This window comes from Borostomias antarcticus (assembly GCF_949987555.1).
Source record: "Borostomias antarcticus genome assembly, chromosome: 16".
Lineage (NCBI taxonomy): Eukaryota > Metazoa > Chordata > Actinopteri > Stomiiformes > Stomiidae > Borostomias > Borostomias antarcticus.
In genome coordinates, this window is record NC_140249.1 from 15806682 (window position 1) to 15821295 (window position 14614).

At 42.2% G+C, this 14614-nt stretch overlaps 1 protein-coding gene across 1 annotated transcript; it reads left to right on the top strand.

The window, feature by feature from the left end:
* The first annotated feature begins 2089 nt into the window (after window positions 1–2089).
* On the top strand, window positions 2090–9508 carry LOC311319364 (cytochrome P450 2F2-like). Its single transcript, XM_084450896.1, has 9 exons — window positions 2090–2380; window positions 3053–3215; window positions 3472–3624; window positions 5092–5252; window positions 5850–6023; window positions 6424–6562; window positions 6716–6903; window positions 7562–7703; window positions 7889–9508. The coding sequence occupies exons 1-9, from the start codon at window positions 2222–2224 to the stop codon at window positions 8074–8076; spliced, it is 1467 nt and encodes a 488-aa protein (XP_084307022.1). The 5' UTR covers window positions 2090–2221; the 3' UTR covers window positions 8077–9508.
* Window positions 9509–14614: the final 5106 nt, after the last annotated feature.

Sequence of the window (14614 nt, forward strand, 5' to 3'; positions counted from 1 at the left end):
TGGTTTTTATTTGCTTGTGGTGTTCCTAATTGTCTCTGCGAGTGTGTTTGTTTTGAGAGCATCACACTCGACACCACCATGATTATGAGTTAATTGATCTGACTGCGAATTAAATAGAAAGGAGCAGCTCTTAGTCTACTGCTGAGTTGAAATAGCATTCAATTGATTTATGGAAGCTTTAGAAATCTATCCAGTGGACAATATTTTCATGCCATGCTGCTTTTGTCTGTAAAATGTAGGTACTGGTGATGTCATATTGTGGACATCTTAACATAATTTCACCCAAATAAGTGCACAGTACACATACTGTATGGTCCCCACCATGATCATGCTATATGGCTTTTACGTGTTTGTGAAGTGTGCTTTTCTCTTTTCTTTCAATGGCGATAAGGTGTTTGAGAGTTGTGCCTATTGATTTCATTGATTGATTTGATTAATCGTTTTTAATTGACTTTTCAAGTCGTTTTGTAGCTTATTAAGTTAGGGGTTTGTTTTACAAATCGATAGTCTATAATGAAAATGATTGGATGATGATTATTTTCTCCCGGAAGGTTAAACTATAGTTGACATCTTTGTTTATTCCACGTTCTCCCATGGCCAAAACACAACGCCCAACCTAATAGGGAGGGAAAGTAATCTCATCGCCCCCTAGCGGTAGTGTTCCTAATGCCGAGAGATGAATGGGATTTCTCATAGCACATTTTCTGAAAAATTATATCTCGGTCTACATAGAAAAGTAAGTAGAATGCATTAAATATGATATAATTGGAGAAAAACTTTATTGATTCTGGTGATCATAGTTCATTTTCAATCACAATCCGAATTATGTATACATTTTTTGCAACGAGGTGGTAAAGAACTACATACGACATGCATGATGTCATTTTGTGCGCCTCTGCGAGCTTGCTGACTACCAGATAACATCTAACACAATACAACCAAATTACAAATCAGTACACCTACGAAAATGCCGATATGCATTGCATGGCTGGCAGAATACTTCCGCAATAACAAGAAGTGCATCCCACGTGCTGACAATCATTTTAGATCTGGCCATGTAGAAAAATGCCGCTATTCGCAGGGGGAGCTGTTAGGTGTCGTCAGGGCTAGCGTGAAGGACCGGTCATATGTTATGGTGAGTTAGCATCATAAGTGAGCCTATTACGGTTAGGGGTTAGGGTTACGGACCCGTAAGAATAGCCAGACACACCTGCGGATCAGACCAGTCTGACCAGCTAATACCATCCTAACCAGCTCACGTTAATAGGAGGCTTTGGTTATGACATTTCACAACGTAGCACTGTCCATACTAAACAAGACCAACTAAACTTATTATTCGTATCCATCTTTCCAGCTCTTTGGGATCTCTTGGAAATGAGTAGAATTTGCAACCATTCGTCTCATACCGATGGGAGCAATCTGGCGCAAAGCACAGTATTTTTCCTCGAGAGACGTAGTCTACATAAGCGTAGCCTACATAACTTAGTTATCTAACGTTAGCGGATCTTAAACTTTCGTTAAAGTTACAGGTAGATAGCTATGCTAGCTAGCTTTAGCCTGATATCAGACAATGTCACGTCAACTCGTTTACACTCCGTTGAGCTCTTCGGGTTCGTCTGGACCCTGGCTAAACTATAGTCTGTAGGGTCACTGAGTTGAATCGGTATGCCAGATATCCATTTCAGTGAAAATATAATGTTCAGGCTAAGTTATTCAACGTGAACCAATCTAAACTTGTAACTACATTGTCGTGACATATGAGGGCAAACTAATACATCCATGGGGCAAACGCACACAAGCTGAATGTCATACATGGCTCGCTAACGTTAGGTCGCTATAGAGCTGCTAACATTAATGCATGGATGTGTATTAATGTCGATTTGTCCAGCTCCTAGGGCTCGTAATTACCAGGGCTCGTTGTCACTATGGGTTGGCTACTTGCAATTCTGGAACTCGGCAACCTTCACTTCCTTCTGAATGCACCTCCAGCGTGGCACCTATATGTCCGATCCACTTGGGGGCGACGTGAGCATAGACATTGATGCGAGTCAAATCATGCAGCTGACTACAAATGAGGAGGGGAAAAAGCCAATAAAGTGGGTCAACTTTTCACCCACTGTTCTCCATTTTGCGCGACGCGCGTGGCCGTGCCCGTTCACCTACTGAAGAGTGCATAACAGTGGAGATCTCCACCACTGCCCCGAGTCGTCAAATCGTAAGGATGTTCTCTCTGATTCTGTTATCGTTAGGCTTTTGGCTTCTCTTCCTCCTCCTCCGGATCCAGAGGCCGAAGAACTTCCCACCGGGCCCACGACCCATCCCGATATTCGGTAACCTGCTGCACCTAAGTTTGGACAATCCCATGAGAGACTTTGAGAAGGTATTCTACAACAGTCGTGCAATTTTCGCATTCACTTAACTTGTGTCTATTTTGAATCAATAGGCTATAGGTTTAGAATACATTTAAATACATTGGTCCACATATTGTTAACTGCAAAAGTAAACTGTGGACGACCTGATGATGTAAAAGCAAACTGGACTTTAACCAACCTTTGGCTCAGGACTATTGCGTAATCCCTTTCTATCCCCGTAACGTGCTGCAGTGCAGTTTGTCGGAGTTATGAACAATTGATTGTTTTCTGGACTGTAGCCTATTGTGCTGGTGCTGTGTGCTGCTACCTCTTGATGGAAGCTGTCTCAAAAAATAGATCTCTATAGGAGATATCAATAATGAATTGGATAAGAAGAGATTCATTTGAATGATTTCTTGAAATCAGTGCCAATACTTTGGTCTTGTGTTTGTACTATTACTACTGTTAATAGTAGTAGTTACATTACATTACAGTCATTTATCAGACGCTTTTATCCAAAGCGACTAACAATAATTGCATTTAACGTAGGAAGAGCCAATGTACTACTACTTGCCAGAACTCACAAGTGCATCTTATTTCTAAAACAAGTGACAAAGAGCATAATCTAGTGCTGAAGGCAAAGTGTTACCATTAGGCTACTGTTTTGATGTTCAATGTTAAATGGTGTGTATTTTGTATAGATGGCCGAGCGCTATGGCAGGGTGTACAGCATGTACATTGGATCCAGACCCGCCGTGGTGTTGAATGGGTTCAGTGCCCTGAAGGAAGCTCTGCTCACCAAGGCTGCAGACTTCGCTGGAAGACCCCAAGACCTGATGGTTAGCCATACTACCCGAGGAAAAGGTCTGAGCGACAGACACCACACCCTGCACGGTTGTTGCTTCGTGGTTCGGCATCTGAGTCCCAGAGTCCCCTGCTCTTTCCATTAAAAACACCAGGGAGGGATTGAGAAAGCCAGATAGGTGAACTGTTATTGTGCCATGGAGGATATTTCTAAACTATTTTTAATTGATTTCAAGAGGATTAATAATATGATTGTGAATTGCTTTCATGCTTCAGTTTTCTCTTTCTAACCAGTCTCATGCTGCTCTCCTCCCAGGGGTGATCCTGGCTGACTACGGCCCCAGCTGGAGAGAACACCGCCGATTCGCTCTGATGACGCTCAGGAACTTGGGCCTGGGGAAGCAGTCCATGGAGGAGAGGATTCTGGGAGAAATAGAACATATTATGGCACCGCTGGAGAAAAGTGTTGGTACAGGAATTAAAGTTATAAGCTGTATAGCTGTATTTTGCTGTTAGGCATACAGCCTTACCTAATCACACATTTTTGGAAAGCCATGTTTGTTTTCACTTATTCACAGATGCTTTTGTGTATGTAGTGTTAAAGGACTAGTTTGGTATTTAGGAGCATCATAAGCCCTGTTATAAGTTTATTTACGATCATATACAATGGACCATGTAGAATCTTTGACGAATTGTGCACTCTTGAGATATTAGTGCGTATTGCTCATGTCACAGCTAAGTACACAATGAATCTCTATGGGCATATACCGCTTGGTCCATAGATATTTGGACATTGACACAATTTTAATCATTTTGGCTCTATACACCACCACACTAGATTTTAAATGAAACATTCAATATGTGCAGACTTTCAGCTTTAATTTGAGGGTATTTACATCCAAATCAGGTTAACAGTTTAGGAATTACAACACATTTTATATGTGCCCCCCCCCCCTTTTTAAGGGACCAAAAGTAATTGGACAAACTAACATAATCATAAACCAAATGGTCCTTTTTAATATTTGGTTGCAAATCCTTTGCAGTCAATGACAGCCTGAAGTCTGGAGCCCATAGACATCACCAGATGCTGGGTTTTATCCCTGGTGATGCTCTACCAGGCCTCTACTGCAACTGTCTTCAGTTCCTGGATGTAAACACCCTCAAATGGACGTTTTAAAGCACATCTTGATTGTTTCATTTCAATTCATCCATTGCGGTGGCGTACAGAGCCAAAATGATTAAAACTGTGTCAATGTCCAAATATTTATGGACCTAACAGGATGGCTATGACATGAGCAATGAGCATCAGTATCTCCAGAGTGCACAGTCTGTCAAAATGTGATATGGACCGTTGTATATGATCGCAAATAAGCTTATAATAGGGCTTATGATGCTAAATACCAAACTAGTCCTTTAAATACTGCTCAGATCAGACCCTTTTGGGAATCTTGTAGCTTCCTGGTAGTGCAGCCAAGGGTCTCTGGAATTGGGGTCAGTGACCTCTAGCAACCATGCACTTAAATAGCTTGGCTGTCTGGCTGTTGATTTCAGGATAATATCAGAATACGTCACACATGTTTCTTCCATTTTTTTCATAAATATGTGGGTTTCTGAATTGTAAGTTCATTAAACTAGTATCTCATGGGTGAAGGACCTGGTAGAAAGCAAACCGCCCTGTTCTGGTTTTTCAGGCATTCGCTGCTCTGAATGCTAAGTTGTTCTGGCTTGTTTTTGACTTGAGTAGTGACTCGGTTCTCTCATTGTGATAAATGCATATTCACCTGCTCGAACTGAATGCACAAATTGTAAGCCGCTGTCGATAAGAGCATCTGCCCAGTTATCGTAAATGTAAAAAATAATAGTAAATGTTCTGAATGCTGTTTGAGTAGATTTCATTGACTTAGCAGTTGAGTGAGTTTGTGTTGTGTGTTGCCAGGTAAGACTATGAACCCCCAGGTTCTGTTCCACAATGCTGCCTCCAACATCATCTGCCTTGTCCTCTTCGGTTCACGCTACAACTATGATGACGAGTTCCTCAAGAGGTTTATTCAACTCTACACTGAGAATGCCAAGATTGCTAACGGACCTTGGGCCATGGTGAGAGAAGGTTTCTGTAAACTACTGTACTTACTGTATACATTACTGTTAAAAAGGGTGGGCTTATTGGTTGCAACAGCAGTGTTAATATGTTTAAAACTCATGTGAGCGCATAGTAGTAGTAATAGTAGAACTTTATTTGTTCCCCAGTGGGGCAATTGATTCCGGAGCAATATCACAATACACGATAGGCACACAAATTAAAGAACAGAGCTAAACTAAAAAACACTATTAACCAAGCGTGTTTGAGCAGACAAGCTGGTTTTACCTTTTGCTATTGGAATTAAGCAGTGCGATCACTGAGGGTGTGAAGGAGTGTTTATATCTGTTGGTTTTGGCTAGTGGGTATTTGAAGCGGGAACCCATAGGTTCTGGGGGGGACGGGCATATAATGGACTAAATGGCCAATTACTGATCGCTCCAACAGGTATCAGAACCAGCAGATCAGTTGATTGGATAGGCTAAGCTGGAGTGATAGCAGATGTACAGTATTTAATTGCCGTCCATAGTGCTCCATCGGGTATCAGAACTACTATAATCTGATTGGTGAAGACAGTTCAGCCCTAAAGCCCTTCCTCCATGGTCCTCTGCCCCCAGTTGTATGACGCTCTCCCCATGGTGAGGAACCTGCCTCTGCCCTTCCAGAAGGTCTTCAGGAATGCAGACATGGCCCAGAAGATGTCCATCCAGCTGTTGGAGGAACACAAGAGGACCAGGGTCCCTGGAGAACCCAGGGATTTCATGGACTGCTACCTGGATGAGCTGGATAAAGTGTGTGTCTAGGTTTAGCTAGGAGAGAGAGAGAGGGAGAGAGATGGAGGGAGAGAGGGGGAGAGAGAGGGGTCACATCATATCTGCTTTACAGGGAGATACCAGAGACATCTGGGCTGGTTTATGTAACCCAGGCACTGAAAAGTAGAAAGACCTCTTTTTGCAGCTCTCATTTTCGGAGCTTGCATAATTTATAAAGTAGGCAAATCCCTATTACAGGGACAATATTCTACTCTATTCTGAGAGAGAGAGAGAGTTCAGTTCACAGGACTCTACATTTAGATGTGAGAACTCTAACCCTGTGTGTGTGTGTGTGTGTGTGTGTGTGTGTGTGTGTGTGTGTGTGCGCGTGCGTGCGTGCGTGCGTGCGCGTGCGTGCACACTGTTCCCTGTCCTCCAGCGAGGGGACGACGGGTCATCTTTCGCCGAGTCCCAGCTGGTGATGTACGTCCTGGACCTGCACTTCGCCGGCACGGACACCACCTCCAACACCCTCCTCACCACCTTCCTCTACCTCATGGCCTACCCACACATTCAGAGTCTGTACACACAGCTCCTCCAGTCACCCCCAGTATCTTCACACACTCGTATAATAAATATACAAAATAATACATATAATAAATAAATATACAAAATAGAAGAAATAAATGGACATAATGAAAGTAGTCACTGACCGCGTCCTATCACGTCAGGTCGATGCCAGCAGGAGATAGACGCAGTCCTGGAGGGGAAGGCTCGGGTCAGCTTTGAGGACAGACACAACATGCCCTACGTCCAGGCTATGGTCCATGAGGCCCAGCGCGTCGCCAACACCGTCCCCCTCAGCGTGTTCCACACCACCACCAGGGACACGAGCGTGGCTGGATTCAGCGTCCCCAGGGTGAGGGAGCTGTAGCTCAGTTGGTAGAGCGGGTTGTTCAACGATCGAAGGGTCGGTGGTTCGAATCCCAGCTCCGACTGTCCACATGTCTAAGTGTCCTTGAGCAAGACGCCTAACCCCAAATTGCTCCCAATGAGCAGGTTAGCACCTTGCATGGCAGCTACCGCCATTGGTGTGTGAATGTATGGGTGAATGAGAGGTCATTGTAAAGCACTTTGAGTGCCGATAAGGTGGAAAAGCGCTATATAAGTGCAGTCCATTTACCATATAGATCAGGATATGGACAAAGGCACGCACATCCAAAATGTTTAAAAACTGGGGAGACAGAAAAACTCATCAGGAAAAGTAGAGTGCACACAAGAAATATGCTCCCAGGATTTTTAATTGACAGCGTTTCAGGTCTGAAGAAGGGCTTGTAGCCCGAAACATCACCTCGGTGTCAATAAAAAATCCTGGGAGCATATTTCTGGTGTGCAGACTCTACTTTTCCTAAACTATAGATCAGGATCATTTTTGTACGGTGTCACTACATCATCTCAGCCTGGTCTGGGATGTCAAGGAGAGCATCTTCCGTCTGGATGTATATAAATGTCGTACACGGTTACTGTTTGAGAGCGTACGCGCACACACGCTCACTCTCTCTCGCTGGCCCTGACAGGGGACTCTGGTCATTCCCAACCTGACCTCTGTGCTCTGTGAGGAAGGCCAGTGGAAGTTCCCTCATGAGTTCAACCCTGAAAACTTCCTGGACGATCAGGGCGCGTTCCACAAGCCAGAGGCTTTCATGCCCTTTTCTCTGGGTAAGGGACAGTTCAGTTCATGTTTGTTTATGGTATTATAGTTTATAGTGACATTTTCTCAATAGACACTAATTATTAATTCATTCATGTATTCATCCATCGATCCATTCAGTTAGTCATTTATAACACCACAGAAAATAACGGGATGATTGAAAGGTGATTTTCAGTATGTTTTCATCCCCCAGGACCTCGTATGTGTCTGGGAGAGGGTCTGGCCCGTATGGAGCTCTTCCTGATCCTGGTGACCCTGCTGAGACGATTCCAGTTCGTCTGGCCGGAGGACGCGGGCAAGCCAGACTTCACCCCCGTGTTCGGGGTCACCCTGTCCCCCAAACCCTACAGACTGGGCATCGAGTTGAGAGAGGGCCAGTAGGGAGGGGTGGGGGGTATACCTGCTGGGTCAAATTCATAGTCTTAATAAAGTACCTGAGGTGCGTTTGATTTAGCTCGCCTTGCATGTAAATGACTTTTCAGACTATTCCATTGGTGCGTTGCACCTGGTTAGGGATATCGAGTACAACCTGAATTATCTACAATCAAGTACTGTATGTGGGCTGGTGGGAGACAATGTCTTAGGCCAATGTCAAATACTTTATCCATGTAATATAGTTTCCATGGGATATTATCGTATATTTTGACCATTATAATAACAGGTACATTGTAGTGAATTTCAAATGCACACACATACTGTCTCTTGACCAGTTTTTCAACTTTTGTCCATTTCTACTGTAACACACGTATAGGAGTGAAGGCACAGGCCTACATTGACGCTAAGAGTCTCCTGTGTGCTGGCGTACTAGGGCACTAAGTGCCTCCTATATATTCACTAAGTGCCTCTTATATATTGTATGTCAAGTTTCTGTCTACAGGATGAAGTATCTCAATACCAAAACACTGGTATTTAATCAGTTAACCTGACACACACACACCGACACACAAACGGGCACACAGGATTTGTTTAACTGAACTGTTTAACTGTCTTAACTTTGGATAAGGGAATGGAGAACAGGACATAACTCAGAGAATGAGATCATGGATCACTGGAAAACACCTCTTCATATATCTTAAAAATGTGTAATTATTGTCCTTAACTTAGTTCATACAATGACAACAATATTATTGTTATGTGTTACTCTTATAAATTATACATCTTTTATTTTCTATAAATAATGCTTCAGAGAAAGGATCTTCAGTTCACATGTAGCTACTACTGTACATCCTTTAGTGTTCACTATATTAAAGCTAGGAGACAGTTGGCCTTGTGGTCTGAAAAGTAATTTTGGGCTTGTTGAATTGAAGTCCTTGTGGGGAATTCACAATAAAGAAAGATATGTTGAGTGCTATCTGCTATCTAGTACTGTATATCTGAACCTGAGCACACGGTTCAAGGTTTATTTACAGTTCAGGTTCCCTATCAGTTTACTGCAGGTAGCTCAGTAACACAATAAATCTCTTGTATTAGTCCAGTAAAGTCATTAGAATAAAATGTTGTGTAAAGTAGCAAAGTGCATTACATGCTCTGAATGGCAAGTAGATTGGGCATCTCAGCCTTTGGGTTACCTAAAGTTTTGTCAGGATCCCGCAAATACAAGTTTGTCTCCAAGTTTGTGGATCTGTTAATGGTAGCGTCGGGCTTGGAACTCCTTTTTCACACTGCGGTCAAGCCAGCCTATGAAGCCAGCCTTCAATTCAGAAATACAAATCATGTGGGCCACAATCAATTCCCCTTAGCACAAACATTAGCGTCATTACGGTAAATTGTATTTTCTCTTGTAAGGACTTGCCACCTTTGCGCTCACCGACAAGTAGTGAAGTCAAATAACTAAAGAAGTGAAAGGCGGTTGTGGTGTGGCATTTCAAAATAAAGGCCCTCTAAACTGTGCTATACAACCTACTGTTTCCTGCTATTTCAGATTAGGATTAAAAGGAGACCGCCCATAATGCCTCAACACTTCCACTTCAGAGTAGACCACCTCAGGTTGTCACCCAGTTATTTTCAGGACATTCTGATGTGGCATTTCAAAATAAAAGCACTCTAAACTGTCCTTTACAACCTACTGTTTCCTGCAATTTAAGATTAGGATAAAAGGAGACCGCCCATAATGCCCCAACACTTCCACTTCCGAGTACTAGTAGACCACCTCACGGTGTCACCCAGTGATTTACAGGACATTCTGATGTGGCATTTCAAAATAAAGGCCCTCTCAAACTGTGCTATACGACCTACTGTTTACTGCAATTTCAGATTAGGATTAAAAGGAGACCGCCCATAATGCCTCAATACTTCCACATCATAGTACTAGTAGACCACATCCGGGTGTCACCCAGTGATTTTCAGGACATTCTGATGTGGCATTTCAAAATAAAAGCCCTCTAAACTGTGCTATACGACCTACTGTTTCCTACAATTTCAGATTAGGATTAAAAAGAGACCGCCCATAATGCCTCAATACTTCCACATCATAGTACTAGTAGACCACATCCGGGTGTCACCCAGTGATTTTCAGGACATTCTGATGTGGCATTTCAAAATAAAAGCCCTCTAAACTGTGCTATACGACCTACTGTTTACTGCAATTTCAGATTAGGATTAAAAGGAGACCGGCAATAATGCCTCAACACTTCCATGTCAGAGTACTAGTAGACCACCTTACGATGTCACGCAGTGATCTTCAGGACATTCTGATGTGGCATTTCAAAATAAAAGCCTTTTAAAGTGTCAAAAACTGCTTGAATCAGGGTTAAATCAGGATTAAAAGAAAAATACCTGAGTAATCAGGGGAGAAGGGTCTTGGTCAGGAAGGTGACCAAGAACCCGATGGTCACTTTGACAGAGCTCCAGTGTTCCTCTGTGAAGATGGGAGAACCTTCCAGAAGGACAACCATCTCTGCAGAACTCCACCAATCAGGCCTTTACGGTAGAGTGGCCAGATGGAGGCCTCTCCTCAGTAAAAAGCACATGACAGCTCGCTTGGATTTTGCCAAAAGGCACCTAAAGGACTGTCAGACCATGAGAAACAAAATTCTTTGGTCTGATGAAACCAAGATTGAACTCTTTGGCCTGAATGCTAAGCGTCACATCTGGAGGGAACCATTGTTTTATATGGTTGTTGTGGGTGGGGTAATCCTGGACTTTCTGCCGACGGCTAGACACCAGAGGTCCTCCAGCGCTGATGCTGACGCTGTGCTACTCAGAGGGGGCGAAAATCTCAGCGGCCTGCCGACGGCTACACGCTAGAGTTCCTCCAGCGGCATTCCACCAGAAAAAAGCTAGTGGCCTTCCCCCAGCGGGCCACCCAATGCCCGCTGAAGGAAAGCCACCGCCAATTGCTAGCTGGGCACCGGCCTGGCCAATACCATCCCTAACGTGAGGCATGATGGTGGCAGCATCATGCTGTGGGGATGTTTTTCAGCAGCAGGAACTGGGTGACTAGTCCAGATAAAGAGAAAGATGAACGCAGCAATGTACAGAGAGATCCTTAATGAAAACCTGCTCCCGAGCGCTCTGGTCCTCAGACTGGGGCGAAGGTTCACCTTCCAACAGGACAAGCAGGTGTGAGTTGGTGGTTCAGTATTTGAAATGGTTTATGAGAATGTTGGATTATAGTGTAGAAGCACTGACAAAAAACACCAGTTAACAGTGATGTAGCAAAAACATTTTTTTAATAATATACAGAAACATTGCAGCTATGGCTTTCATAAACTGTCAATTGAAATGTAATATTCATGTTAAATACTGTACTATACAATAATGTTCATAAATACATAAAAATTAGTTTGACCCACTATGGTTTAAGGCTTGGATAAAAATGACTTAAATGTACATATAAAGCCTACACAAATTTGTGTCGCCCCCCTGTAACTTGTGCAGCAGCACGCCTCTACCAGCAGATGGGGGTATTACACACAGTGGTATAAATGGGTGACCCGAGACCTGGGTCAAAAGTATTTGAGGTGATTTGATTTATCTCAACAGTTTGCAGTTTTGGGACTGTTACATTTATCTAATTATACTGTGTGGACTAAATCAAGTGTACCTCAAATAGGCCTATTTCACAGTATTTGATCATAGTTATTTGAACAAGGTGCTGATGTCTGTACAGTATCATGTCCCCCTGTACTCTGCACTGTTACATACAGTATCAAGGATATCACTGTTATCAATCACCTGATCAACAGAAAAAATCAACAATCAAAGGTGCAATAATGATCTTTCAACAAAACAAAAAGATATTGACTTAATAGAAGTAATTCTTACAATGTAGATGTAGTCTATAACTACACATTGATTTATGAGAACAGAATGAGCATATATCATATAATCAGATACTGTAAATACATAGACAGACCCCATACAAAGTTTACAGTCTACAGAAGTAAAACTCTTTACATCAGAAATACCTTTAAGGTAAAAGTGGATGGAAGGAAAGTATCTTGATAAAAGAAAGTCAAATCAAATCATCTTATTGTTTGAGTGCATTCAGGGATATTATTACACAAAACACAAATATTGAGCATTATAAATATATATATATATAGTAAAGTACTTCTTTTCGAATGGTATACATTGTATAGGTAATGGACAGTGTGATTATCAATTGTATGTAAATGTAAACTTCAATGCGACATTTTAATGGAACAATCTGTTTTTGAGGTCTTCAGAAACATGAATTCAAGTATTGTGGAAATAGTTGGTAAAATGCCAATTTCAATTAAACTTCCTGTAAAAGCCGAAGGAAGCTTATAGAAAGCATAAAGCAAGCCTTTCAGAGAGGCTTTATTTTCGGCTACAAAACATTTCACATTTTGCTATGGGACTGTCAACTGTTTCCGTACTATGGAAACTTTATGTAACACGATCAGAATAAACATATGATGTACCAGGCCATTAAAATCATGTCCTTACAAAAATAATCGTATTATTAGCAAGGTACTTTGAAACTTTCTTGTCAGTGAAATATGCAGGAACATAATAATCTGCAAGCATTAATACCTCAAAATGCCACCCTCGTCGTAATACCTCGTCTAGCTCCATGCCTCTCTGTCGCCAACCGCCTCTAAACAGGATTGGTCCTGCAATGCACGTTTTTTTAAAACTCTTAAAAAATTGTTTACATCAACTTTAAGCGACAAAATCTAAATGAAAGTCCTGAGTCTCTAGTTGTGCAAAGCATTTAGTGACTGACTTGTCTCTTCAGCCTCAACAGAACAGAATCACCTCTGTTCTATGCTTGACAGTATCCAGCCTATAGTATCAATGCACCCTGATGCTAGCCAATAGATTTCATTCATCTTATTCCACCTGTAGAGGGCAGGGTGGTCTGTGTGATGGTCTGTACCGCTAGAGAGATGGAGGGAATGAGGAGAAGGATGGAGAGAGATGGAGGGAGAGAGAGGACAGTGAGATGGAGGGAGAGAGAGAGGAGAAGGAGAGGGGGAGAGAGAGAAGATGGAGACAGAGGGGGATGGTGATGGTCCTGTAATGTTTTGGAAGTACTGGACCCTACTGAGCAGACGGGAGGCAGAAAAGGGCTAAGCCCAATGGGCGTTTTAATAGAGGCAACGGTACAGTCCAGAATGCAAGAGTCAGAAAGGTGAACAAGGCAGGGGTCAGGCGATCTGCGTCTATCAAGAAGGTCCGTAATCCAAGTCCGTGGTCAGGGTTCAGAAGAGGGGGGTCGGGGAGTCCGTGAGTCAGTCCAAATGTGGTTGGTGCTTGATGATGATGGTGATGGTTCTGTGTGTGTGATGGTTCTATGTATGTAGTCATGTAGTCAGGTTCGCCATGTAATTTTTTATATATATATATATTTTTAATATTTTATTATTTATTTTAATTTTATTTTTTTGGAGGGGGGAGGGGGTTGCAAAACTATACATTTTTGGAAAGGGTATTCTATGAGGAATCAGAAAATCTATGTTTTTGTCCAGATAGCTATGTGGCGGCCATCTTTGAATTTACCAAATGGCTACCGTAAAATGAAGGTTTTGTAATATCTCAGCTTCTAAATAAGGTGGAACATTGATTTTAACTGCTAAACCTACCTATCCCAGGGTCAAGGGATCCAATGGTGCCAACATAAATGTGGCAGAACTGACTAAAATGCATTTCAACAAACTTTTTATTGAGGAGAACAGATCGTTTGTCTTATGAGTTTAAAATTAACAAGTGTGAACTTTGGATGTTTCTGTAACCATCTTCAACATCATGACATGCACGTTAGACCACAGTATGATCATGATTAAGCAACCTTTTTCATTAGACAGTCTCTATACATCATCCTTATCATCATCGCTTTTGTGCGTCACAGCTTGAGAATCATGATTGTTCTGGCACTGGCTGATGACTGTCAGTATCGGTATAGGCTAAGATTGGACCGATGAATGATGTCATTGTCCATCGCCAACGATTTATAGCCGAATACGATGGTTGAGAAAACATTGTGACATTGTGTTAAAATTAGGGCTGTCAACATTAACACGTTAACGCTCGCGATTAATCTGGAAACTTTGACGTATTAAAAAGACTGTGTCTGTGTTCAGTGTAGTGGAAAAAGAAAATCATTAAAAACAATGTCATAAAAAACAGATGGCCCAATGCAAGTGTAAATCTGACTGTTCTTTTGACAGATGTTCCTATAGAACTAAGGACTTAGCCTGTACCAATATGTGTAGCAGCCAGTTCCAGAACAATTATTCCCAACCCGTGATTCATGGAAGCATGATGATCATGATAATGATGATGTATATCATATGATTATCATGATCATTATGCATCCATGAATCACCGGGGAATCGGGGAATCATTGTTCTGGCCATATTTACACTTGCATTGGGCCATCTGTTTTTTATGACTAATTGTTTTTAATTATTTTCTTTTTCCACTACACTGAACACAGACACAGTCTTTT